At 41.5% G+C, this 24,919-nt stretch overlaps 1 protein-coding gene across 3 annotated transcripts in view; it reads right to left on the minus strand.

Moving 5' to 3' along the window:
• The window catches only part of LOC123961384 (unconventional myosin-IXAa-like), a 153,894-nt gene that overhangs the window by 96,372 nt on the left and 32,603 nt on the right, over positions 1-24,919 (minus strand). For all 3 annotated transcript variants that reach the window (XM_046036730.1, XM_046036728.1, XM_046036729.1), the window contains exon 2: positions 23,287-24,256. In XM_046036730.1, the coding sequence (XP_045892686.1) occupies positions 23,287-24,189 (903 nt within the window). In that variant the 5' untranslated portion in view covers positions 24,190-24,256. The remainder of the gene's footprint in view (positions 1-23,286; positions 24,257-24,919) is intronic.

A 24,919-nucleotide genomic window follows, 5' to 3' on the forward strand; every position in this document is an offset into this window, starting at 1 on the left:
ACCTTACTACCCCACCAGAGCACTGCGCTCCCAGAATGCAGGGTTACTTGTGGTTCCTAGAGTCTCCAAAAGTAGACTAGGAGCCAGAGCGTTCAGCTATCAAGCTCCTCTCCTGTGGAACCAGGTTCCAGTTTGGGTTCAGGAGGCAGACACCATCTCCACATTTAAGAGTAGGCTTAAGACTTTCCTCTTTGATAAAGCTTATAGTTAGGGCTGGCTCAGGTAGTCCTGAACCATCCCTTAGTTATGCTGCTATAGGCCTAGACTGCCGGGGGATTTCCCATGATGCACTGAGCTCCTCTCTCCTCTACTTTCTCTCCCTCTGTATGCAACCTCATCCCATTATTGCATGTTACTAACACAACTTCTCCCCTTTCTGGTAGTCTTGTGCTTTCTCGTCTCTCTCCTCTCTCCTATCACTTCCTGCAGGTTTTCTGGCTCTGGAGCTGTGGAGTCTGGATCTGTGGTTGCAGGTCACCTGCTGCCCCCGTGTTCCCCCCGAGTTGATAACTTTCATAAAATGCAGCTTCCTGTGTATGAAATTATAATGGATTGGTCAGGATTTCGAGAGGCAAGTTTGATATTGGCCCACACCATGTCACAGTCAAAATCCTGATCCAGTCTGGGGACATTGCCCCTCCATATCCTGTCTACTGGGAGCGTTTTGTAGGTTGCCTCAAGCAAGTATAGGTATAGAGTCGATACCATTCCCCTCATAGCTCTTTTAGTAACAATCAGCTCATGAAGTGGATGTATAGGCAGCGGGTGCTGCCAAGGTACACCGTGTGATTTAAGAGCTGCTCTCAGCTGTAAGTTAAAAAAGGAGGAAGTGCCTACTAGATTGAAGCAATTTTTGATGTCTTGAAAGGAGCGCAAACCAACTAAGCCAAAAATGTCGCCCAAAAACTGTATACCTCCCTTTTCCCACTGAGAGTAGTTGACCGGTCTCCCCGTGATCAGTAAACCTTTATTATTAAAAATTGGAGACTGCAGGTGCCATTTGCAAAATAGATCACAAATCCTTTCCACTGAGCGCCAAGCCTGGAACCCTAGCATCATGTTGTCTGCCTCTGCCAGGGTAGCCGTTAGCAAGTTGTGCTTCAACATCTGCTACAAGCCCTCCAATAAAAAAAATTAAAAAACAGCCTTCAAAGAAAAATATACACCTTTCAACAAACATTAAGACGCCTACTCGACCCCAAACCACCTTTGCTTCAATCCAGTGCTGAGACACACCACAGCACTGCAGTGTTTGGCAAATCCTGAGAATTTCTGGGAGTATGTTCAGAGCTGGCGGCGAGCCTGTAACGCAGCGCGGTGTGACTGACAGAAAGTGTAACTCAGGGTGCGAGGTGGTGTGGGAAAATCCCAAGACTGAGCGTGTTGAAGTGTTAATCCCTTGAGAGCTGGACTCCTACACGCTGCAGTGTGTACAGTAAGTGTGTGTGTGTGTGTGTGTGTGTGTGTGTGTGTGTGTGTGTGTGTGTGTGTGTGTGTGTGTGTGTGTGTGTGCAGCAGTGAGAGATGATTAATTTGGGGATTTGGGTGGGAGGAGTGTGTGTGTGTGTGTGCGTGTCGTGCTGCGTGTTTGTCTGTGCAGTGCATTTATGTTTGCAAGTCGTGATGTAGTGTGTGAGTTTGTGCATGTGTGAGACACGATGCTTGCGCGCGACAAAGGTTTCACTTAGAGGTTTATAGTGTGTATGAGAATATAAGACTATTTAAAGAGGCTGTAAAGAGCTGTATATGTGCTACCAAATGTCAAATTTTCCTGTTACTGCATTGCACAACAGTATCTTTTGAGCACCATCCGAGTTTGCAGTTGTCATTAGCTGGAAAACTTGCATTTAAGATTTTTTATGATTTCTTAAAGTATGATATTTTTGTTTTGTTATTTAACGATTATTTGGTCCCATTTGATTTGAGAAACGTCTCCGTCTTTCTGTTTAATATAAAGGTATTCAAATACCCATAGAACACGTGTAAAGAAATGTTTTAAGTAAACAAACTTTATTAAAATTAATTAAAACATTGACATTTATACAAAATTTAAAAACAAGACAAACACCACCGCTCTACCACTGTTCCTCAGGGTCAAACCTCTTTAGAATAACATTGCTTTTTTCTCGTGACAGCAGCAATTTCTGCAATTGTATGTTACATTCAGTGAGGGGAAATCATGTGGTATGTATAGACTTGTAATATTTGTACATGTGTTTGTGTGTACATGCTTTTGCTTTGTTTACTGGGGGTTTTGCAGGGGAAGGGAACATTAGTTACAACCTCAGGCGTTTCCTCTCTCTCTCTCTCTCTCTCTCTCTCTCCCCTTTTCCTCCTCCACTACACTCCTAAATTTCCTTCATTAACTCAGTTAAGCAGGCCTGTTTTATTTCCTTGTCAGCAGTGCAGTCTCAAAGTACTACTGGTTATAAAATATACAAATGGGGATTCAGGCTCTTATGCAACATCTCTGTCACATAAAACATTGAACACATGTAAAGAGTAACTCGGACATGTACTACAGATATTTACAGATACTGTATGTAGTACACAAACAATCTCACACACAATCACTCTGGCCTTAGAGCGCATTCAGACCAAAAACAGCCCTGCCTTAAAACACCACAGGGTTCTGCAGTGATGGGGGTGTGTGTGATGAAGTGTAGTACAACAGTTTAGAATACTCAGTGACAAGAGTTAACAGCTCTGGAAAGTTATCAATTATTTGACCTTATTTAACAGCAGAAATACGGCGTTCACGATACAAAGTCATCTACCGGGAATGCATGCTTGCATATATGTAATAGGCCATGTTGCATTGCTGCAAAAGTTCAGCCTGGGTAATGTTTTTGGGGAACCCTCACTGTACTGGCAGACTGGGTGCATTCAAATTAATGATAGGCATGCGTTTTTTCACACAGGCCTCAAGTTGGTCCAAACGTAACCTAAATCTTAAAAAGTGTGATTGGACTCTCTTATGACTCCTTGTTTAACTTTTTTTTTTTTTTTTTTTTTTTTTTTCTCCTTCTCGATCTCGACCTGCATTCGGCTCTAAATTGTTCCCTAAATAAGTTTCACTTTACTATTTCCCATTTCCCTGTGTGACTTACCCTCTTAGCATTACATTTACCTTAAAATGTTGACTTACTTGCTCTCTCTGTCACCAAGAGCTCAAGAGCTCAGATAAATCTAACAAGAAAGGTTACACCTTAGTTAAAATAAAACAAACATCTACAATACGGTTTCTCAGTGAATACGGAGAGAAGTGAAAGCGGGGTATTGAGCAAAAATGCTGAGAAATCATTCAAGGAATGATGGAACACTTTTGCAAAGACAGGATACATTAAAAAGGGCCACAGCTACAAAATCTGCTGCAGTCTTGTGAGACAGAGATAGAGTAGCGCAAAAAACCTCATCAATCTTGTCAGGACTGTTTGTGTGTGAAAGGTCAGACATGATGAGAGGGAAAGATTGCCACTTTAGTCAGAACAGCAGAGTCATCCTCTATCTTCGGTTGTGGGCTCCAGCCTCATTTCTACAATAAGAACCTCACATCACACTCTTACCACCGAATCACATCACTCTGCCGTATCTGGTCGCTATCATTCATGTCTGTCTTCAAATGCCCAACCCATTTCATCAGCAACGGGACTGCCTTCACCACCTCACTGACCTGATTGAAGGGGAAAATTATACACACTTTGCAGTACAGATACTTGTAGTGTGGATGTAACTGGCAGCTAGCATGGCTTCCACTTATACTTCATGTAACTGTTCCACGGTTATAATTTCTCACTCTTCGGTCTGCTGACAACATAAATGAACAAGTATGTTTTAGTCGGTAAACGTTGATGTTCAAATTATAATAAAGAAACTGGGTGTGAATCAGCAAGTGAGGTAAGGAGGGGCTGATTACATCTGAGCAGGTGTGGTTGCAATATGGTCACATTGACCTTTTTAAGCATCAAACTTGGGACCTTTGAAAATAAACTTTTGCTTGGTTAAAATAATGATGCAATGTTACTGGTTGAAAGAATAGTGAACTACAGTAAAACGTTGCCTTGATTATGACAATATAATTCATCATGGGAAATTAATATCTGAACCAGATTTCATCGCAATCCATCCAATAGTTGTCGAGACATTTCACCAAAAAACAAAAATGTTAACCTCACGGTTGCACCACCGGGAACATCAGGGGATCACCATGGTCCTCTCGTCCAGACTGAAATATCTTCCAACTATTGGATGGATTGTCATGACATTTTGTAAGGGTATATATGGATCCCAAAGTTGTAGACCGACCGACCAACATTGTCATCCGTGCCACAAGCAAAGCTAAAGGCATTAGCTTTAAGACTACACACTAGAAATAGTAGCTTTAAGCTGTGCAGCTTTCCATATTCAGGTCAAATCCTTCTGGAGGAGAGCTCACTCCCTCTTCAAAAATACAGCTTCCAAATTTATGAGATAAACATGGTGGATTTATAGCTATTTTGGCTAATAAGTACAGTTTCCAGTTTGGCCATTTCCATGTCCACACCCTATATAACTACAGTTCTACCTGACAATCACCTTACTGGTCATAACTCAGTGAACGGCAGGTTAAGAGCCAATATGGCAGGTTTTGTAGAATTATTGTTAGATCTCTCTACTCACGGAGGGGGTATTGTTTAAGTGCCAGGGCAAGGAAGAGTGGGGAAGTTGAATAAGTGCTCTGTATGAACAGTGGATTTGGCAAACTAATTCAATAAAGGAGCATGGCATTTCCCCCTGTCTTATCTCTGTTGGAGAAATGAAACATCGGAAGGAGGTAAAGCCATTTAAAGAGAGACACTCTTGTCTTCCTGTGAGACTGCTCTATTTCCTCTTTGTCTTTCTGAAAATGAGCAGGAGCTCTTCTCTGGAAACTGAGCAACAATTAGTCTTTTTTCTTTACCTCTCAAATTTTTATAATAATAGTCCGCTCTACGCCTCTTTTTCTTTCTGTCCTTTGCCCCTTTTGGCTGCCTTCACTTCTAAATTTCTCCCCGACTTCCAAGCATCATCATCTTCATTGTCTGCTCTCTATCTTATCTCTTCCTGCCTCCTCCACTGACTTGATGTGTTTCAGACTTCAGGACGATAGAAACAGCATGAGGTATTTTTACATCAAGCAGCAGCCACCGATGCCGCAGAAATGCACAGCGCCAAAGTGAACAGCACAACAGGCCACTAGAGCACTCACCGCATGTAATCCCAAAACAACACACATATACTATACACTCACACAAACAAACACACACTCAGAGGAACAGAGCAAAAACCCCAATCTTCACAACAAACTCACAGTGTTCATTTAAAGTAAATCCACATTTACCATGACAACAAAAGCTACGCCACAGGATCAGCCGAGCGGCTGTTAACAAACAACTGAGCTATAATGGTGCAGTGACAGTAAAAACCATGAACTTAGTAAGATGGATGTGGAGGAGCACTCGACCCATGTCACGGATATCTAAAATCTCTGAGCAGTGGTGCTGTAACCAGGTCTTAACAGGAGCCTAAATTTCTCCCCTTCTCGTGGACCACCATGGGACCTTACTTCAGAATAAATATGTATGATAGTCAATGGCAAGAGACAACAAATGTTTTGATTTCATTTGAATTGTGCCCTGAATTACACATATGATGATGATGGCCAATTTAAAATACACATTTGAAAGTCAAGAAAGTTGCCGTTTGATGAAAAACTTTGAAGTATAAGACTGTGAAACCATAAACCCAAAAGTCGCGTATGTGCCGTCATAACTGTTTCTCTCAATGACTGAAGCTAACGTCAAATAACTTGCATGAGAAGATGATGTGATGAAAAGACTGAGAGTCATTGGATTAAACACATCAGGAGAGATGCATTTCTGCATGGAACATAGCTAAGTTACCCAGCTAGTAGCAACCAAGCAATAAACGTTAGATAGTATTACTGCGTTAACATGTTGGTGACGTATATTGTGCGAGACGAGAGATGTAGTTCATTGAACGGTTTTCACACAAAACTAAATTACTTTACTGTTTTACAACAAACTGCAACTTAACACCATATGTGTAATTTAGGGCACAATTCTAATGGGATGAAAAAATAAGCTGTCTCCTGCCGTTGACTACGGTACATATTTTTTCCAAAATAAGGTCACATGGTGGTCAACTGGAAGGGGACTTAGGCTCTGTATTATACATAAACCCGGTCGACTCAATCAAGCAGAGCTCAGCTGTCAATCATGAAGTGAAGCCCCCTTTTTATAGCATCAAACAACAGAACAACAAACATCAGAAAACACTTTAGCGTACATCAGCATGATAGGAACTACCTAAAATGACAGAAACCTTCTTTGGGAAAACTATTTGATATGTACTTTGTAGTTTGGCCCATCAGCTAATGGAGGGGAGCTGTCAATACAAGAAATCTAATGATGGTCACACATTACTATGGTTAAGATACAGACAGGGTATTATGGCTGAAATCAATATCACAGCATTTATATCAACTTTACAAAAAGAAACAACTTTAACAAAACAAAATATTTTTGCATTGACAGATAAAGATTTACTCTTTTATCATCAACAAAATCATCTGGAGATTAAGTCGCAGTTTTTGTTTCATAAAGTCTGTTTTATCACATCAATGTCTTGTCTCCGGGTGTTAAATGAATATTTTGTCACAGTTTTTGTTAACAAATTTGACATTAGACTTAATTTGGTTGAGCTCACATTATAAATGTGAGCGTTCACATTTAAAAATGGTTACTGAGAAGAAAAGATGTGTTCGCTTCATCGATCAGTATTTACCCATGTGGAATTTCTGCATCAGCAGAAGTTTTATATTTTCTTAAAATGAACACCATGCACATTTTTGCACTGTGAGTGACATCCAGCAACTTTAAAGCAACACTCTTCTGTCATCCTCCTTGACCTATGGCCCAAGAGTGCTGTGAGTGCCACTGTTGTTAGGATGAAGTAGGGGTTGTTTAGTGTTTACTGGGAGGAAGCGGTAAACGGCGCAGACTGCAGCTGACTTGGACTATTAAACACCTTAAAAAGGATCTTTACGGAAGTCAGAGCTCTAAGGGTACTCAGACACACTTCTTTATTCTTTGTTTACAAGGTGAACAAGCTGCTAAGGGGCAGAGAGGCGAGTGGATATGGCAAGAGAATTGCTTTGCCCCTGGAGGAAGCGTTTCTGCTGCGCTGCTTTACTTCTGAGGACTGCAGAGACGGCCTTCAAGAAGATCAAAATCTGTCAGCATTACCAGCATCATCTCAATTTCACTAAACCCCCGAAACTGGGGCACTTGGGAGCTTGCTTGCTTGAAAATGACTCTCTCACTCTCTATTATTTAATCAAGGATTTCATCCTCCTCCTCTCTTCCTACACTCTCCTATTTCTTTCCTCCCCCTTTCTTTTTATCTCCATCCTCCCCGTGTGCCCCGGGTGCCCTAGTGGGGTGGGTGGGATGGAGAGAAGATGAAGGCAGGGAGGCAGGGACCTGCAACAGAGCGCTTTCATCTCTGCATGGCTGTTGCGAGACATAGCGAATGGCACAGCAGAACATCTATACTGTACACCACAGACGTATTTTATACAGTTTTACCCTTCAACTCGAATCAGTTATAACATTGTACTTGGCTGGGTATTGCAAAGACATTACTAGACTTACAACAATCAGGTCAAGCAATATGCACAATGAGACAGTTTGTTAAATAGGCTGCATAATGTTAAGGTTATTATAGAAAATGTTCATTGTAAGTCTTCATAAGATTCTGCTGATCTGTTTCCTGTTTAAAATGTAACTATTTTCAGAGACGTTGTGCATGCATGCAGTGTAGAAAAGCAATCAACAGGAATAATAAGCCAGGCAGTAAATAAATATTTTGTCTTTAAAGCAGCTTTTATCGATATTTTGATCACAATGCATCAAATGACAATGTGAGAACCATTTGACAGTGTGAAAGTGGTCACTCGTAGAGATTAATCTACAGTGAATTATTAGCTGAATCTGCAGCGGGCAGCTGTTTTCAGTAAAAACAATCTCTAAAAACCCTCTGTACACATCTACTCAACCCCAAATGGCAGACAGGCACATTTAGTGACCAGTTTCTGAACATAATGGAGCATTTAGAGCCAGATATTTCCCTCAGGCAAACAGAGCTAAAAGAGAGTGAATTAATAGCATGCTTAATATTCTTGAAGTGGACACAAACATGACTCCAAATAAATGCTAATGTTGCTCCGAAACTACTGGATGTGTAAATAGGAAACTGATTGCTGTATCAGCTTAAAAAAAAGGTACATGATCCTATGCCAATGTTGTGTTTACAACTAATTTCCACTGCTCCCAATTCTCCTAGTAGCACTGCAGCAGCCTGTAATAATCACTGAGGTATAATAAAGTCTTCAGTGCGCTCAATCCAAAACACCTGACTGGAGTTTTGACTGAAACTCGATCACAACTTCAGTCCAGTGTTTTGGATTGAACTTTCTCCTGACTTCTACACCAACACTCTGTAGTGGTTATTGCAGATTGTAGATGCTAATCACCAAAATGTAACACATAACTCATGATATCTATCAAACTACAGCTTGCAGGAATTTTCTTTTGATACCGGAAACAAAGAAACTTAGAATTTATCTCAGCAGTAGTGTTAGTCAGCTATGCTGTTATGGTCTATTAGATTATTAAATGATCCCCATGGGTGAAATCAGGTCATTGCACCAGCAGAGAACGGGATATAGATCAGAACAGAACAAATAGAGTACACGGAGGATAATACAACAAATGGAAACAACATCATCAGTCCACAATCACAGGGTTCCAAACTTTTCTTTTTAAGGAGTACAAAACAGCTACAGATTGTACAGATTGCTCCACTGTTTTTTTATCCTTGTGACTAATGCAATAATATAATTTATTTCAGTACTATGCAACAGAGACTAAAAGTTATTCTGAGACCTTAACATTTGTTTAACTAAATGTACATCTCATTTTGCTGAGCGATACAATAGTGGCAGTAGCTTTTCTTGCATCATCCATAGAAAAAGGTAGAGGAACTTGTGAGCAAAGCTAGGACAGATTTATGTAAGTAGAAGAACTATAGAGGGATTAGTAAGTGGAAGCATAAATACATGAAAGAAAAGAGAAAGATGGTAAATTAGCTGTAGGTATAAGAAGGGGTGGTACAGATATACACACTACCACACAAAGCAGCTTTGTATGTACAGAGCATCAAATACAGCGATGGCACAGTCCAACACACACAAACAGGTGTGTACAATCACCTGTCAGGTTCAGTCTGGGAACAGCAGCTCTACTGGGAACATGTTTAAACTTCCTCCAGCCACTCCCGGCCTTTTCATTCACCCACCCACACACTCAGCGGGCCACTCTCAATAGCACATCTGCACCATTCATCCATTCATCATCATTTACCCACAACAGCCTGCTTTGCTTCTTTCAATGGCTAGACTGAACGTGACGGTACTTCTTTGGTGAGTGAGGGAGGCGGGGTCTATTTTATTTAAGTGCTTTCAACACAGACCTGCTGAAGCCTGAAGGATGAGGCTTCATGTTCAGGTGCTTCATGTGTAAAGTTATGTTTTGTGAAAGCGTACAAAGACTAAAACTGGTTTTGTCTGAAGATCTTTTCAGTGATCCAGATACACAGAGACGCACAATGATGCTCACAAACAAAGACAGAAGCACACTAGCATCAAAATAACATCATGCCAATCTGATAACATGACTATTACTCAACTTGCACGGCAGTTGAACCAAAACCTACTTAACTGAGTGTGCAATTTAACTAAATGCACAGTTATGATTGCAATTAACTATCTCAACAACCTACTGTTACTGCTCTTTCTTTACAAACAGATGTCACTGGAAACAGTTTTCACTGGAACTATTTTCTACTGATGAAAAGGTCCTTATAAAAACAGTTTATAGCATTTTCTACAGATTATTCAGAGTTACACGGACACTGAAAAGAGATGTTGCTGTTGAATTTATTTGTTGTTCGGTCAGTCTGTGGGTCAGCCGATATTAGAAATTATTAAATGGAACAGATTCCACCTCCTAGCACCTCTAAAGCTCAGTAATTAATTAAAACATGTTCTTGTTTTATGTCAGACTAATTCTCGGCCAGAAGCAGTGACTTCCTGGAACTAAGGTAACCGACTGCTTGCTCCAGCTACATATTTAGCGCACATAAGTGGTATCAGGATGTGTCTGATTCAGCTCAGCAGCTGATTTATTGATCACACTGTATGCTTACTTTCCAGTAATCAACCAGGGGCCTGTGGCTTGTAAATTCTGTTACAGACTTTAATGGCACAGGTTTGACCTTATGTTCCAAAACCAATAAAATAAAAACTGTGAAACATTAATGATTATTGCACAGCTTTTGTAAAGTGCTTTGTAATCACATTTTGAAAATGCTATTTACAGCATGGCTATGGTTTAAAACTTCCACATGTGATGCGCACCAATTTGGAAAATGTTATTTTACATAATTTCTAAAATCTCTCTGTGCAACACCATATGCTGCTGTCATGCACAAAGGCTACCAATTAGACTAGAGGCAAACCATCCCCAGAAACTCACAAACAAAAGCTGAATTTGTTTTCTTTAGAAGCTTTAAATAACTCTTCAAAGGGTGGATCACAACCGCTGAATACAGAGAGAAAAGGTAATGAGTAACATGCTGGTTTGTGCGTGTTAGAGACCAAATGAGGAAGGAAAAACAGTAAAGATGTAAATTTAAATACTGAACGCTTTCTAGGAATGAGGATGAAATTCTAAACAATCCTAAAAAACACTTTGAAGATGAAAAATACAGATACTAATAACGCAAATTAAAACAGACCACCCTTAGATTAGATTCAGTTCGTCAGTCTAGTTCACAGGTTCAAATAGACAAGATCACTACTGCAGATCTAGTTTGTTCAATTGCTCCCATCATCCCAGATGGCGTTGTGTCCAACTACAACTCCTAATGTCTGTAATCTCATCTGTGTCTGATTGCTGTGACACCACGCAAGCAGGCTCAGATTGAATCAGGCCCATTTGGACTGTCAATTTCCTGTCGCAAGCCTTTCACTAAATAAATCTAGTGGGTGGAGTAGTGTGGAGTTGGCAGGAAAGTGACAGAGGTCACTGCACAAAATAAAGAGACATAATTTACTATATTAAAGTTGTAATACCCATTTATACCAGAAAATCTAGCTTATCATGCTTTTATTTTACTATAAGGCAAGAAGTGAAGTTAATTTGATTTGATGGACTGATGCATTCCAACCTGAGAGAAAAATGTAAAACCTCTGGGAGTCAATTAAAACTGCATAGTGATCACACAGATGCCACATAACTCAATGTCTTATCTCTTACTTGAATCTGCCATGATTGTCAGCCTGCCACTGCATCGTTTCACCACAAAAGAGTATCTTTACAACTTCAGGGTTAGCACCACCAGATTTCCCCAAGGTCATTGAAAAATATAAATGATAATAACTAATAATTATAACTGACAATCTAAGTTTAAATTAATTTTGTTATTGCAGTAGGATAAGCCAAAAACTGTACTCTTGAAGAATGTTCGACCTTTGTTTGAGTAAAACATGATGCACTTAGTTTCTGCCTGGTGCCGTTGTTTTGACATTATTGCACTGTACATGTTTGCACTCCATACTATGCAACCATGACCTTGAATCATTAAAATCTGAATATGAATCTGAAATAATGATTTCACAAAGGAACCAGTCAATATTATATTAATATCATATATAATTTCACAACAATGTGAGTCCATCTTGATGGACACTTCATATCGTGTGAATGTGGAAATACTTTGCTTGATGGGTCAGCTCAGAGACAGCATCTTTTACATGAGAGAACTATTAAAACATTGCTCAAAGAAACTGTGAGAATATAATGCGTACGATAAGTAACTTAGACAAATTAAGACTGATGAAACAGCAGAAAATTATTTCCCGGGCTGCAGAGAGGAGCAGCGAGAGCAGAAAACTTGGCCGCTGATCTCATGCTGAACCTTGTCCAGGTCAGCTATATGACCACAGAGCATTCGAGCACACTGTGTACAGCTGTCTGCGGGGATAAATGCGCACTGTACTGAGCTTCCTGAGAGAGGAAAGCGAGAATGCTCCAGAGAAAGACTGAATGAAAAGGAGATGAGGATAATCCAGCGAACAGATGTTTGGGAGCGCATCGAAGAGTGCTCGCTGCCCAGAGGACATGGATTATAGGGATGGAAGTGCTAACAGGAACATAAAGGGCCTGAGGTGGGATATATGATTAGCCATCACACACCCAAGACAGCTAGCCAACGCTCGGCTGTCTGAGGTAGAGGCAGCGGCTATTGTTAAGCCATATGTAATGAAAGCAAGACTCATTCTACTGCTGCTGGAGAAAAGCTGGGATTTAAAGAAGCTCTTGAAACGCACAAAAGTAGTCTGCTGAGGAACTACTATGACAATACAAAGTAGGAAGTTCTCCACAGAAACAGAGATTTGATCAACGTTCTACCTGAAGTTGGTTATTATTAAATCAAAGGTGAGTGGCATCTTCTGTCCAACAGCCATGTTATAACTTAAGCATCTGCGAAAGATGAATGAGAGCTGATGTGACCATTCACTGAGGGAGGCAATCCCTCATGCACAGACCTACAGTGTAATGTGCTGTGCAATAAAACCAGCAGAGGCAAGTCCTGATAGCAGAGAGCTTTTGGAAGTCACATTGTGATTTAAAGACCAAGGACATACTCAGTCGTGGGTGAACGTCTCCTATTCCCCTGCTGCTGGGAGAGCTGACTGCTAACACGTTCTGACAGGCACCTCTCCTCTGCACAGAGGTTAGCACCACACTCAAAAAATCATAATAACACAGAGCAGTGGAGACCGTGCAGAGCAGTGTTGCCCTCATTCAAGTGGGAATAAAAGCAGCTCCCCTACAACACACACATGCCTCGAGCTAAGGTGCTGTAATGCATGCTTCTTTTGCCAAACTGCCAGCCTTGTCACAGGCATTACAGCTTTCATTTGGTCTGCCAGGTTCAGTGGGTTCACCCACAGCGGCTGTGTTACTGTACAGTAAGTGTGTCTACATGCACAGGCTACATAGGATTTAAAGCTTTAAAGTGAGTGGCTGTCTCCAATCCGAGGGTATGTGGTGCTAGGCAGCTTTTCAAGCCCTTACATACTCACGCTTAATGATACACAGGCCTTTGGAAACCAGAGGGCCAAAGCACTACCTGGAGCCATCTATCAGCCACAGGAGACAGGCCATGTCCCTGAGGGCCTGGTTAAGAGCAGGGGGGACATCTGGATGGGAACCATCTGGTGAGGGGGGGTCTTCTCTGCTGCTAATGCAGCAGGCAGGCAGGTCTGCTGGCAACACCATCAGAATAAAAGGCAGGCTTCAATCTGGCCCTCACGGCCCCACAGGAACCCTCAGTCTGTCTAACCCAGACACAGCACCACACGGCTGGGGTCAGTCTCAAAGTCTATGTCGGTCTTCGGGTGGATTTGAGGCACGGATATAAACTTCTCTTACAAGAACACGGTTCACCTATAGTCGTGTCTGAAGCAAGTTAAAGCTGCCGACAACAAATGACTATCACCAACAATGACTCCACAAATGAGAAAAGATGTGAAACCTATTTTAATCATTATCTCATAGTTAATTCTCAGGGTCATTTGGTGTTCAAGATTTCTCTAGCATTTACTGGTTAGAAAGGCTTATGCATACTGTAGCCAACGTGTCCAACAAAAGCTGCGGACCTTTCAAAATGTCCTTGAAGTAGACAAGACCTTAAATCATTTATTTAATGTTGTTACCAAACATTAGGAGGTAAATAATGGCTGTTCTTCGTGAGGTTTCTGGATAGACATACCATTTTCTTTTTGGTTCAGATTTATGAGTCTGTGTGTAAGACAGTCCGGCCTACATCAAAAACAAGGATGAAGTAAATGTGTCTACTTCCTGACTCATCTTCCCTGGACGATTCAGAAAGCTTTCTTCATTGTTGATGATCCAACATGATGTCAAGGATGTTCATTTTCACCACCACATCCAGCCTGATATAATGTCTGAGCTGTTTGAGCTATAGAAGACTTCTATAGATTATTGTATATATTCTAAAATAACTTTATATGCTGTTCCCATTTCTATGTAGTTCTAAGTCAATAAAGAGATGAATCGGGTCATGTGACACAAACCTCCATAGTCTCATGCAGGTTAGTTTTGTCAGACCCACAGACTGCCAAGGCTTTAACTACAAAAACAATACTTGTTAGTGAGATCAGTTCATTGTTGGCTTTGGTCTTTTTATGGGATTTGTTGACAATATGAATAAAACACCAGTTATCCTTTAATCACAGTAAAATCTCCTGTAAGTCTGATCATGAATAATCAAATTTAGTTGTCTGAAACTCAATATGGTGCAATGTTGAGGCTGGGGACAAAAAAAGAAGCATCTGACATCACCTGACTGCACAACAACGACCACAGTCCTTCCCATCAGCCTGCCAGCTGTCTTCCCATCAGCGCTATCCTGCTGTACAGTCATATCTCTACTGTCGCCTGGCTCTGAACACAGCTTAAATTACACACAAATGCACTTACAGGCCATCTGCGGTCCGTTATTAAAGGCTTTTTCATCGCAAGAAATGATACCAGAGAGCTATCAGAGCATATAGAGAATTGTTACATGATACCACTGGCATGATGTAATGCTGACCATCACTGTTTGCCATGTGGCTGCACCACTGTATTTCTGAGAAGTGTTCCATAGTGGCCCAGTGGCTACAAAGGCTGCAGTGTGGCCAAAAGGTCACAAGACTGATCCCTGCAGCAGCCGACATGTCTATCAAGAGCTGAGGGTCTTCACTCAAGACAATAAACCTCTATGTGCTCAGTCACAGTGAGTCAGCTCAATGCTGAAATTGTTTAATGGAACATAAGACTTTTGTGTTGTTCCTTTAAAGCCACTCTCTCTCTCTCTCACACACACACACACACACACACACACAGAAGAGAAGTCTGGTGAAGGTGAATAGAGTTAAGTTGGGTGCCTGTACGTGTAAGTCTGTGTGTGTGGATGTGTATGCACCGGGGGTAAGGATGCTCTTAAAAAATTACATATTATATATGGTATTACGGCTAAAATCAATATCAGGATATTAAAAAGTCATGCTGAAATTATTAGTCCATTTATCAATTGGTCAATTGACAATGAATAAGCAACTATAGTTATAGTTAGTACCAAACATGTTGTAGCTTCAGCTTCAGCAACTGTGTGGATTTGCTGCTTTTCTTTCTCTAATGTGATAGTAAATTGAAAATTTTAGAATTTTGGACAGGTTGTCAGACAAAACAAGCAATTTGAAAATATCAGCTTGGACATTTTAACAGGAATTTTTACTATTTGTAGACCAAACAATGAATTGTGGCAGATTAATCGATTATGAAAATAATTGCTCCTTGCAGCACTATTATTATTATTATTATTATTATTATATAGATTATGCATTTGTCAATACAAAATAATGCTAAATTAGCACCCAGCCCTAATTACAAATACCTGCTTTAGCATTTTAGCTTGTTGTTCCTTCAAGTTTCCTCCATTTTTTTCACTAAATTGTCACATGTTTTACAAAGTAGTAACTTAATTGAATCAGAAATAAAATGATCATGTGGACGGAAACAGCTTATGCACACACAGCAGTTAGACCTCATAGTTAACAACAAACGGTCAGTGAAAGACTTTGGACTGAAAGCATAAAACCAAAACTAATAACATAAAGTCAGGGTTTCTTTGCCAATAGAAAATATTTCTCAATATACAGCTGAAGCATAGAGTTTCTGGGACCAGGCCTCATTGAATACTGTACAAAAACAACTTTTTTCACTGAATTTGATTTTTTTACTGATTTTGGTGAAATATGGAGAAAATATATTCTAGTTTTCTCTCTGATGTCCCCCTGCTGCTCTGCCTCAACACTGTGATTCACAGAGTTTCCTGATGGACAGATAGCTTTACTTGTTGCTGAAGTTACTTAACAGCTACCTAGCTGCTGTTATTAGCTCAATTAGCTGTGCAATTACTGGTCAGATTAGCTCATACCCGTACTGGGAGCCCTGGATTGGGAACCATAGCCGGGCGAGCAGGCAACGAAACCTCGCTCAGCAGACTCCCAGGGAACTCGACATGAACAGGATCGAACAGCCTCAGAGACCAACAGGAAATCCAGTATTGAGATGACTTACACAGAGCTTTCTGATGGAAAGCTTTACTTTTTGCTAAACCGCTAACTGTAGCCTATCTGCCTGAATCTATGGCTGGTTAGCTCAGTCGGTTAGCCGTGCTGCTAGCGGTTCTATTAGCTTACTCATCCCAGGGGTGCCGAGAGCAAAACCCGGCAAGAAAACCACCTCGGTACTGTATTCCCAGTGGTCAAACTGGCCTCTGTCGGTCTCAGAGACTATGTTCAGTCCTAGTCCAGCTGCCGTGTTCACTCACTGACAGCTGGAACTAGTCCGCACAGGGTCTGCACGACGGGGTGGGGGCGTAAACACGCATTCGGCGCTACTGGTGACTGTAAACGCCAATCAATGTCTGCTACACGTCCATCCCTTGCTTTGGGTTTTTACAGAAACACAAACATATCCCAAAGACTGTATATAACAAACATACACAAAGGCAAATAGCACTGCGTTTTCCGTTGCATGGAAATTTTGTACTTAAAGTAATCCCTATGAGTAATCCCTGATTTTACAAAATGTACCTGCAATCTGATTACGTCTATTTTTACGTTTTTGCTATTTTTACGATTACGTTACTTTTTTTTGTATCCTGATTACGTAACACCGTTACATGTAATCCGTTAGTCCCCAACCCTGTGCATGTTACTGAACATTTCTACCATCCACTCAATTTTAAAGGGGCATTATGTAGTTTCCAGTGGCCATTAGCGGTACGGTTCTAAGACTGCAACCAGGCGTGTGCTCGTACGCATGCTCGCTTGAAGTCATGAACTCAGGTAAACTCCCACTGCAACGTTACAGTAATATTTTTATCAGCTGCAGGTTGGACTAATCCATGCTCGTTACATGATCACGGTACATTTACTGCATTTAGCCGATGTGCTACATCGTCAGCTCGCCTGCTGCTTTCAGTAACTATCTTTACTATCTGTGAATCTGTCACCGGAGGCTCAGCAATGTCAGCACAGCTACATGTAACGTTACTGGATGATAATGAAACTGTTAGTTAGCTGGACTGAATATTATAACAAGACTGTGTCACACTTTATAAAAGTCAGACCACAGTCAGTAACTTTACTGTAACTAGTTTTAGTGGATGGCTCTTCCTTCCTCTGGGTTGTTGTGACCGTTTTGTTGCAGTGTTTTATGTTATGTGGGTCACGTTAGTTACAGCGACTGAGAGGTGGAGAAGCTGTGTACCTGAGTATTGGTAAAACTACAAGAAACATAAACTGAACGTTATGAAGAAAACAGCGGCAGGTCCGAGCTACTGTAGCGTTAGCTGGCTGCTCCTGGTTGCATCAATATAGGCTACCTTTAGTAAACAAATCACTCCACATTTGCTTTTTGCTGTTACATACTTTCTTGCATGCTAAATCAACAGTGGTACACATGATAGTAACATGGGTGGCGTTAGTTGGTGAAGTAATGTGGAAAGCTAACGTTATATAACTTTGCACCAGATAACATTAGCAACTGCTCGGTGTTAGCCGGCGAGCTAACGTGACTTTCTCTGTCTTTACTAATGCTCACTTTGTTCTTACTCGACATCATCTGAACCTGTTTGGTCTGATGGGCTTCAGCACATAAACCTTTACTGTTGTTTCTTCCTTACGTGAAGCCTGTGTTTTGCTGTGAGCCGGTTGTTTCATGGTGTTAGTGGGCTGCATGTCGTTAGCTGCCGTGTTGTCGCTGTAGTCTGAGAGAGGCTCGGGAGCGCGCACAGGGCTGAATCAGACCCGGAGACCTCACATTAAAAGCAGAATAGTGGCTGATGCAAGCAACGGAGAAAACAGGCGTGTGCTTCATTTCTGTGTGAGTTTTGAGCCCACTGACAATAAGGCAATGAAAATTTACATATAGCCCCTTTAAGGCTTTAAAACTGTAAACACTAAGTCAGTCTGTTTGCCAGTTACATTTTGTGCTAAGAGCTTTTTTTGTGAGTTATCTTGTGCATATAAAGTATTTGCTTGTGTCTCCTGTGTGTGCAGGAGGGAGAGTACTCCACAGTGGCTCAATGAATGACTAAAATAGCCTTTGCCTGCCATGCTCTTGACCTTGTACTTCACAGTAACGCGATGTGAAGCGCTGGGCTGATGGCCACTCTGCTAAACTCAGAGGGACAAACAGGGAGGAGATGCAGAGGCGCAGAAGTGCCAGGAAAGAAACTTAAGGTTAGATCAAGCTTTTCCATTTTCCTTTTACACTCCCTAAAGCTTATTTTTTTTTTATTTCCCCGGAGCAGAAAGAAGCTTTCACTGTTGAGAGGTAAAACTGAGAGGAAAAATCTGAGGAAAGTAAATCTTTTATTGATTTTGCCTCAAAGCACACCCCATGGTGCTATTTAAAATCAAATTATCACGTTTAAATTTTGTCAATCAAATTCGGAAAGCAGACTTCAAAATAACTGATTTTAAATGTTTGTAAAGAACAAGGTTTAAAAAGTAATATTTCACTCGCCTGCAGGTTCCCCTCCCTCCCACCATTCATGCAGCTGGCAGTAAGCTTCTTAAACGAATCCAAAAAGAATGACTTATCTGAGTCTACAGGCATTTACACAAATGTTCTCAAATCAAGGTCCAACCACAGCATCTCCTGCCAGAAAGACATAGTTCATCTCGAGAAAAGTTTTCCTTTTTATTCCAGACCTTTTTTGACATTGGTACAGAGTTAATGTCAAAGTGTGGACGTCTACTGCTTATTTCAGAGTCCTTTGCTTGTTGACACAAATTCAGTTTTAGCTAGTTGACACAAACAGTCCTTGTTTTCTGGTAACATGTGCCACATAAGTACATTCCTGGTGTACCACAGTTCTCTTCATTTTCTCACATTACTTTGTTTCTCTCTTGGTTGTCTATCTTGTAAGGCATTGTTTTCAGTTCTTTGTTTCTTTTTTTAAACTGTAAAGCAAATAAAACCATTATCATGATGTAAGCACATGCACAAGTTTAGATTCCTTTGTACTTCTTCTCAGCTATAAAGTCTCAGGTGTGGTATCTGGACTTGTAAGGCCATTTGTTTCACTTCAAATCCAAAAAAAACTTGCACATCATAATTTCTCAGAACCCAACATGACATCTTCAAATGGCAGGTTTCGTCTAAGCAACAGTCCGAAACCCAATGATATTCAGTTTATAACGATGTAAAACCAAAAAAGCAAATAATTATCACATTGGAAGAGCAGAAATTAGTGACTTTTAAAAATTATAAAAATAGATAGACTAATTGTAATGTGAATAAATTACTACAGTCAATAAGTAATACTGTAAAGGCTCCGTATTTGTATAGCGTCTTTCGAGTCTTTTCAACCACTCAAAGCGCTTTTACACTACATCTGCATTCACCATTCACACACATTCATACACTGGTGGAACAGCCAATTCGGAGTTCAGTATCTTGCCCAAGGACACTTCGACATGCAGCCGGGGACTGAACCGCCAACCTTCCGATTAACGGGCAACCCGCTCTCTCCTACTGTAAGCCACATCTTACAGTAATGTGAGAAGTAGTCTAAGGTATTGCAATTTGAAATTCACGCTTAGGTATCAAAGTAATGCTCTGTTCAACATTTTCTGGGTCAGCATATAGATGGAGGGACCATAGAGTATGTAGCTTCATACAGGAAGATAAAAATGGAGCTGACATAACTGAATACAGAAGAGAACAAACAAATTGGCCCAATTTTTAATACTTATTGAAGACTGGCATGGATTTGAAATCCATCTAATAAGGCCTTGCTGACCTCATATTTTTAGCCTGACTTTCACAAAGCTTCAGTGAAGCAGGGGCGGCTTCTGACCGAAGCAAATGGTTCTGTAATTGGCATTACAACTTGTGGAAACCAAAGAATTCGGCAGGATCAACTGAGCAGCCTTGTTTCTTGGCTGATGGTAAAACTTTTTGCTCCAGAGAGCTGCTTCCCAAAGAAACTCGGTAGGCCCCAGGGGCATTTACAGCAGTTCGTAATGTCTCTGCCTCCAGCTGTTGGTCATGGGATGCAAACGGTGCATATATAGGACGTCATGTTCAGCTGCTGGGGAGTGTTAGGAGAGCTACAGCACACAGGAAAACAGTTAATGTTTAGGTTTAGATGTTTACAGTCACAAGTTGATACAGTGGGATGTAGTCACTCCGGCATGTATGGTTACGTTTCTTTCTCATTATCAGATTATCCAATTAATAAATGCAGCTTTTTAAATATACATGGCAAAAATACAAAATTGTAGTTTCTGGTTCTTGGTAATGAGAATCTAATTACCTTTACTTGCTGCATGTCTTTGGTGATTATTCCATACAATAGATAAACACAGTCTGTGTCAAATGTAAATAATTCTATCAAATAATGCTGCAAATTCCACTCAAACGGCAATTTTATTCGCTTTCTTGCCAAGAGTTACAGAAGATGATCAGATTCATACCACTCTCATGTCTGTACACTAAATATGAAGGTACCACCAGCAGCCTGTTATCTTAGCTTAACATAAAGACCGAAAGAGAGAAACATTTAGCCTGGTTCTGTCCAAAGGCAACAGAATCTGCCTACCAGCACAAATTAACATGTTATAACTCTTTTGTTTAATCTGTACAAAAACTTAAGTGTAAAGACGACGGGGGTTATTTCTTACCTGGGAGTAGTTGCCAGGCTACTAATGGAGACTTTGCTCTTATTGCACATAAATTTTGTGTTTTTGCAGGTGCTGGTAGGTTGATTTTGCAATCTTCAAACAGAGCCAGAGTGACTGCTACCCCCTGTTTCCAGTCTTTATGCTAAGCTAACCAGCTCTGGCTGCAATCTTAAAGTATGTTTGGTGTACAGATAGGAGAATGGTGTTGATATTCTCATCTAACTCTCATTCCCACAAACTCAATAGACACATTTTCCAAAATGTAAAATCAAAGATGGAATTTTCCTGTCTTTATAACTCCCTCTCTGTGACATTTAAACTGTGCACTTTTTCTCTCACACCTTGGTCAGACAGGTGATAGGGAAGTGATAACACGGGACACAGTCATACTCCCACACACAACACACAAGCCAGCAACTAGTATCTAGTTCCTCTAGAGAGTAATGTTCCTCTATCTGAGTTATTATCAAAACAGGCCTTTCAGCCCTCCCAGTGCTGTCACCTCTCGCATCTAAGCTCTGACAGGTATTCAGTGACCAGCATCAAATCATCACCTGTAGAGAACTATGCACGCGTGACAGTTCAACCACAGCTTTGTGTTGAAGCTACATGTCATGTTACACATTTTTGACACATGACACATCCCATGTTTGTTATTTTGCAAGAGATTCTTAGGATGTGTGGCATTTTATAAAGCAGTGGTCACATTAAAACTCTGTGACTCCAAAGCTTCTATTCTACAGGAAATTTTAAATAAAACTTTTACAGAGGCCATTTGTTCTTTATGTAAGAAAAGTGACACGAAAGCAGCTGCAGTTCCAAGTTTCTTCCCCGGAAGCAGTGAGGAGGTCTAAAAGGTGATTCATGATTTCCAGATGACAAAGCGTACATCCAACTGACCGTACAACTGCCTCGTTTTACTGTACAGACCACATGGGACGCACATGGCTTCAACGTGCACAGCTGCCTGTTGACATGATATCCCCATACGTCCTGACAGGAAGCTGTGCGCTGCAGAACAAAATGGCTGCCAGAAAACAACAAACTATTGGGAGGCACAGAGCTCACAGTGTAATATTTATAAGGCTGAAGAGAGCATGTTGCCCTTGAATATACCTTCCCAAAACATGAAATTCCCAATGAAATTCCATAATCCATAATCCTTTATTGATTTATAATCCAGGGCGACATCCAGAATCCAGATTAGGCAACATTCCATTAGGATTTTTTCCGTCAATGCTGAGATTGGACTCGGTAGAAAACCCAGTTTCTGGGTCAAATAATATATAGTCATATGTCAAAGCCGGGGCTAAATACAGTTTCCCTGCACGTCGAGACAATTCAAGTTTCAGAAGGACATTTCTATAATCCATTTCATGCCTAGTCTCATAAGCCGACGTTCAAACGGCAGAGAAATGACCTGCAGACTTCACTTCAGATTTCATCAGGCTTTTGTCACTTCCTTTCTACAACTAAGGTGTCTAATTCACAACATGTGATTCAGATTCAGCGTGTCTTGAGCTCGCTGCTATAGTATGTAGCTGTACTACATTAGTTTGATTTGTTAAACGCAGGACAATTACAGCAGAATACTTCAGTCCTAAATTTAGGAGGCTCCAATGGCTAAAGCACTACAACCAGACTTGTTCTCAAGGCCATACAGTCTCCGTCTTGGTCTTGCTATAAAACACCTTTCATTTCATAGGTCCACACTTTATAGATATAAATAACCTTCAAAAGCTATCTGAACAATCAAGCTACAAGACTGACTCCACCGCCAAAACAGTCATCTCTGTCACGAAACAGACATCTCAGACTGAACTACTTGGGTGGGGTAACTTCGGTGTTTTTCAACCTGGACCCTATTTTCCCAACCTGGACCCTATGTTTTTGTTTTCTATGTGACACAATCTATGGACACAACAATTTGGAAGTTGTTCCCTTGACAGAAACAGTAATTTACCTCACAGAACACGAGAGTTGCTGGTCTACCTCTGCCTCGATTAGTTAGTTTTTTGGGGGATCCTTTCCATAATGCTGTCAGACACTTAAATTAACAATCTGAACCTTGCAAAAACAAGCACTTTAGTGGACGTACTTTGATGATGCACAATTGCCCGCAAAGGAATACATTGCAGCCCTGTTTTGCTGCTGCCAAATGCAGCGCACTCGCTCAATACAAGTCCAATTTAAAAAAATATGCCGATCTAAACCACCAAAATCAAGTCATCTGTTCCATTGTCAGAATGGTCTATTAGGATTTTGAACCATTTGCTGACAAACCCACAGACAAACATGAGTAGAACCATTTGTTCAACACTGCTAGCGCTGTCAGGTGAGATCCTTACCTCCAACACAGGCCCCGCTCCCAGGATGATCTGCTCTACCCCGCTGGCGAATCCCTTCTGGCTGAGTGCAGTGAGGTGATGAATGAGAAAGTTGGTGCTCTGGGTCTTCCCAGACCCACTTTCACCAGAAATAACTATGCACTGGTTCTTACGTCGCTGTAGCATGGCATGATATGCCACATCTGCCACAGCATAAATGTGGGGCTCCAGCTTCCCCAGTCTGTGGTTGTCATACAATTTAACATATTTAGGATTGTAGATTGGCAGGAACTGGAAGGGGTTAATCACAATAAGAATACTCCCAATATAAGTGTAGATCTTCTCCTGGCGGAAACGTGCACGAAGGCTTTCCAAAATGGCACGCTCTGTTAGCTCTGGGAGAGCACAGAGGTCGGACGGAGGGTCGCTCCCTGCAGGCTGGGGGAGGAAGCCCCGTTCCACCAAGCGCCGACGCTCCTCAGTCACCCGCAGCCACATCTGCAGGCTGCCGCCATAATGAATAGATCCATCCAGGTTTTTCTCCCGCAGGAGGAAGCGGTAGTCATCGCCACTGCCCAGGCCACTGCGGTTCTCCAGGGCGCTCCGCGGCCACAACATCATCCTCTGAACAGGGCAGTCGCTGGGGTTCAGGATCCATTCCTCCCCACCAAACTCCTTCACCTCAGCCAACACGTAGCATTTGGTACGATCCAGGCGCAACCGTTCAATGAGGCACTCGATGGCTTCAGCAGCTGTGGTGTTCTTGCGTGCAGTGACGGGGCAGTAGATGGTGCCCTCTGCCAGGGTGCCTGGATAGACGCGCAGAGTGAACTCCTGGTCCTCCAGGCGCCGCCGCATGCTGCCACTTGCTGTGGCCATGTTGGCGCTGCTGGCGTAGCTGCAGCCGCCATCTTGTAAGCTCATGGTGGCGCAGCAGGTCCCATCAGCACACCGCTCTCTGGGCACAGAGGACTGAATCAGGACATCCCAACTGAAGGAAGACAGAGACGGACATAAACACAGAGAAAGAAGAAATGGAAGAGGTTAAGCATGACAGCAAAGCAACATAACAACAAGGGTTCAAAGGAGAAATTAGTGGTTTTAGACATCACTTCATATCCTCACAGCCTCGAATAGTACAGTACAGTGAGTCACAACAGGGTCAGTAGAGTCATGGAGATTTCATCTGTCCCATGACAGAGTAGGTCGACTCAATAGGCTTTCTGTTTTGGATGGTAAAGGGAACTACTATCACAAATGCAACAAAAGAGGAGCATGAGAGGAGTCAAAGGGAGAGACAAGAACTGATAGCTATTCAAAACAATGAGGAACAGTAGCTGCTTCATGAATTTAAAGGCTACTGGCCAGCTTATCGGAGCCACATACTCTGTGTCTCTCTGTGTGTGTGTGTGTGTGTGTGTGTGTGTGTGTGTGTGTGTGTGTGAGTGTGTGAGTGTGTGTGCGCGCGTGTGTGCATGCATGTGTGTACTCATGTGATAATCCAAGGGCTCTAGCCGTGTGCCAAGATTAACAGCTGCCACCTTCTACACAAAAGTGGCTGTAATGAGAGCACAATGGTGTAATTCACCACTTCCCTGTTGATAGTGAACACAGCACTCCATTCTCCCTCTCTCTTTTCTCTCACACACACACA

Source organism: Micropterus dolomieu, linkage group LG22 (assembly GCF_021292245.1).
Source record: "Micropterus dolomieu isolate WLL.071019.BEF.003 ecotype Adirondacks linkage group LG22, ASM2129224v1, whole genome shotgun sequence".
NCBI classification, from domain to species: domain Eukaryota; kingdom Metazoa; phylum Chordata; class Actinopteri; order Centrarchiformes; family Centrarchidae; genus Micropterus; species Micropterus dolomieu.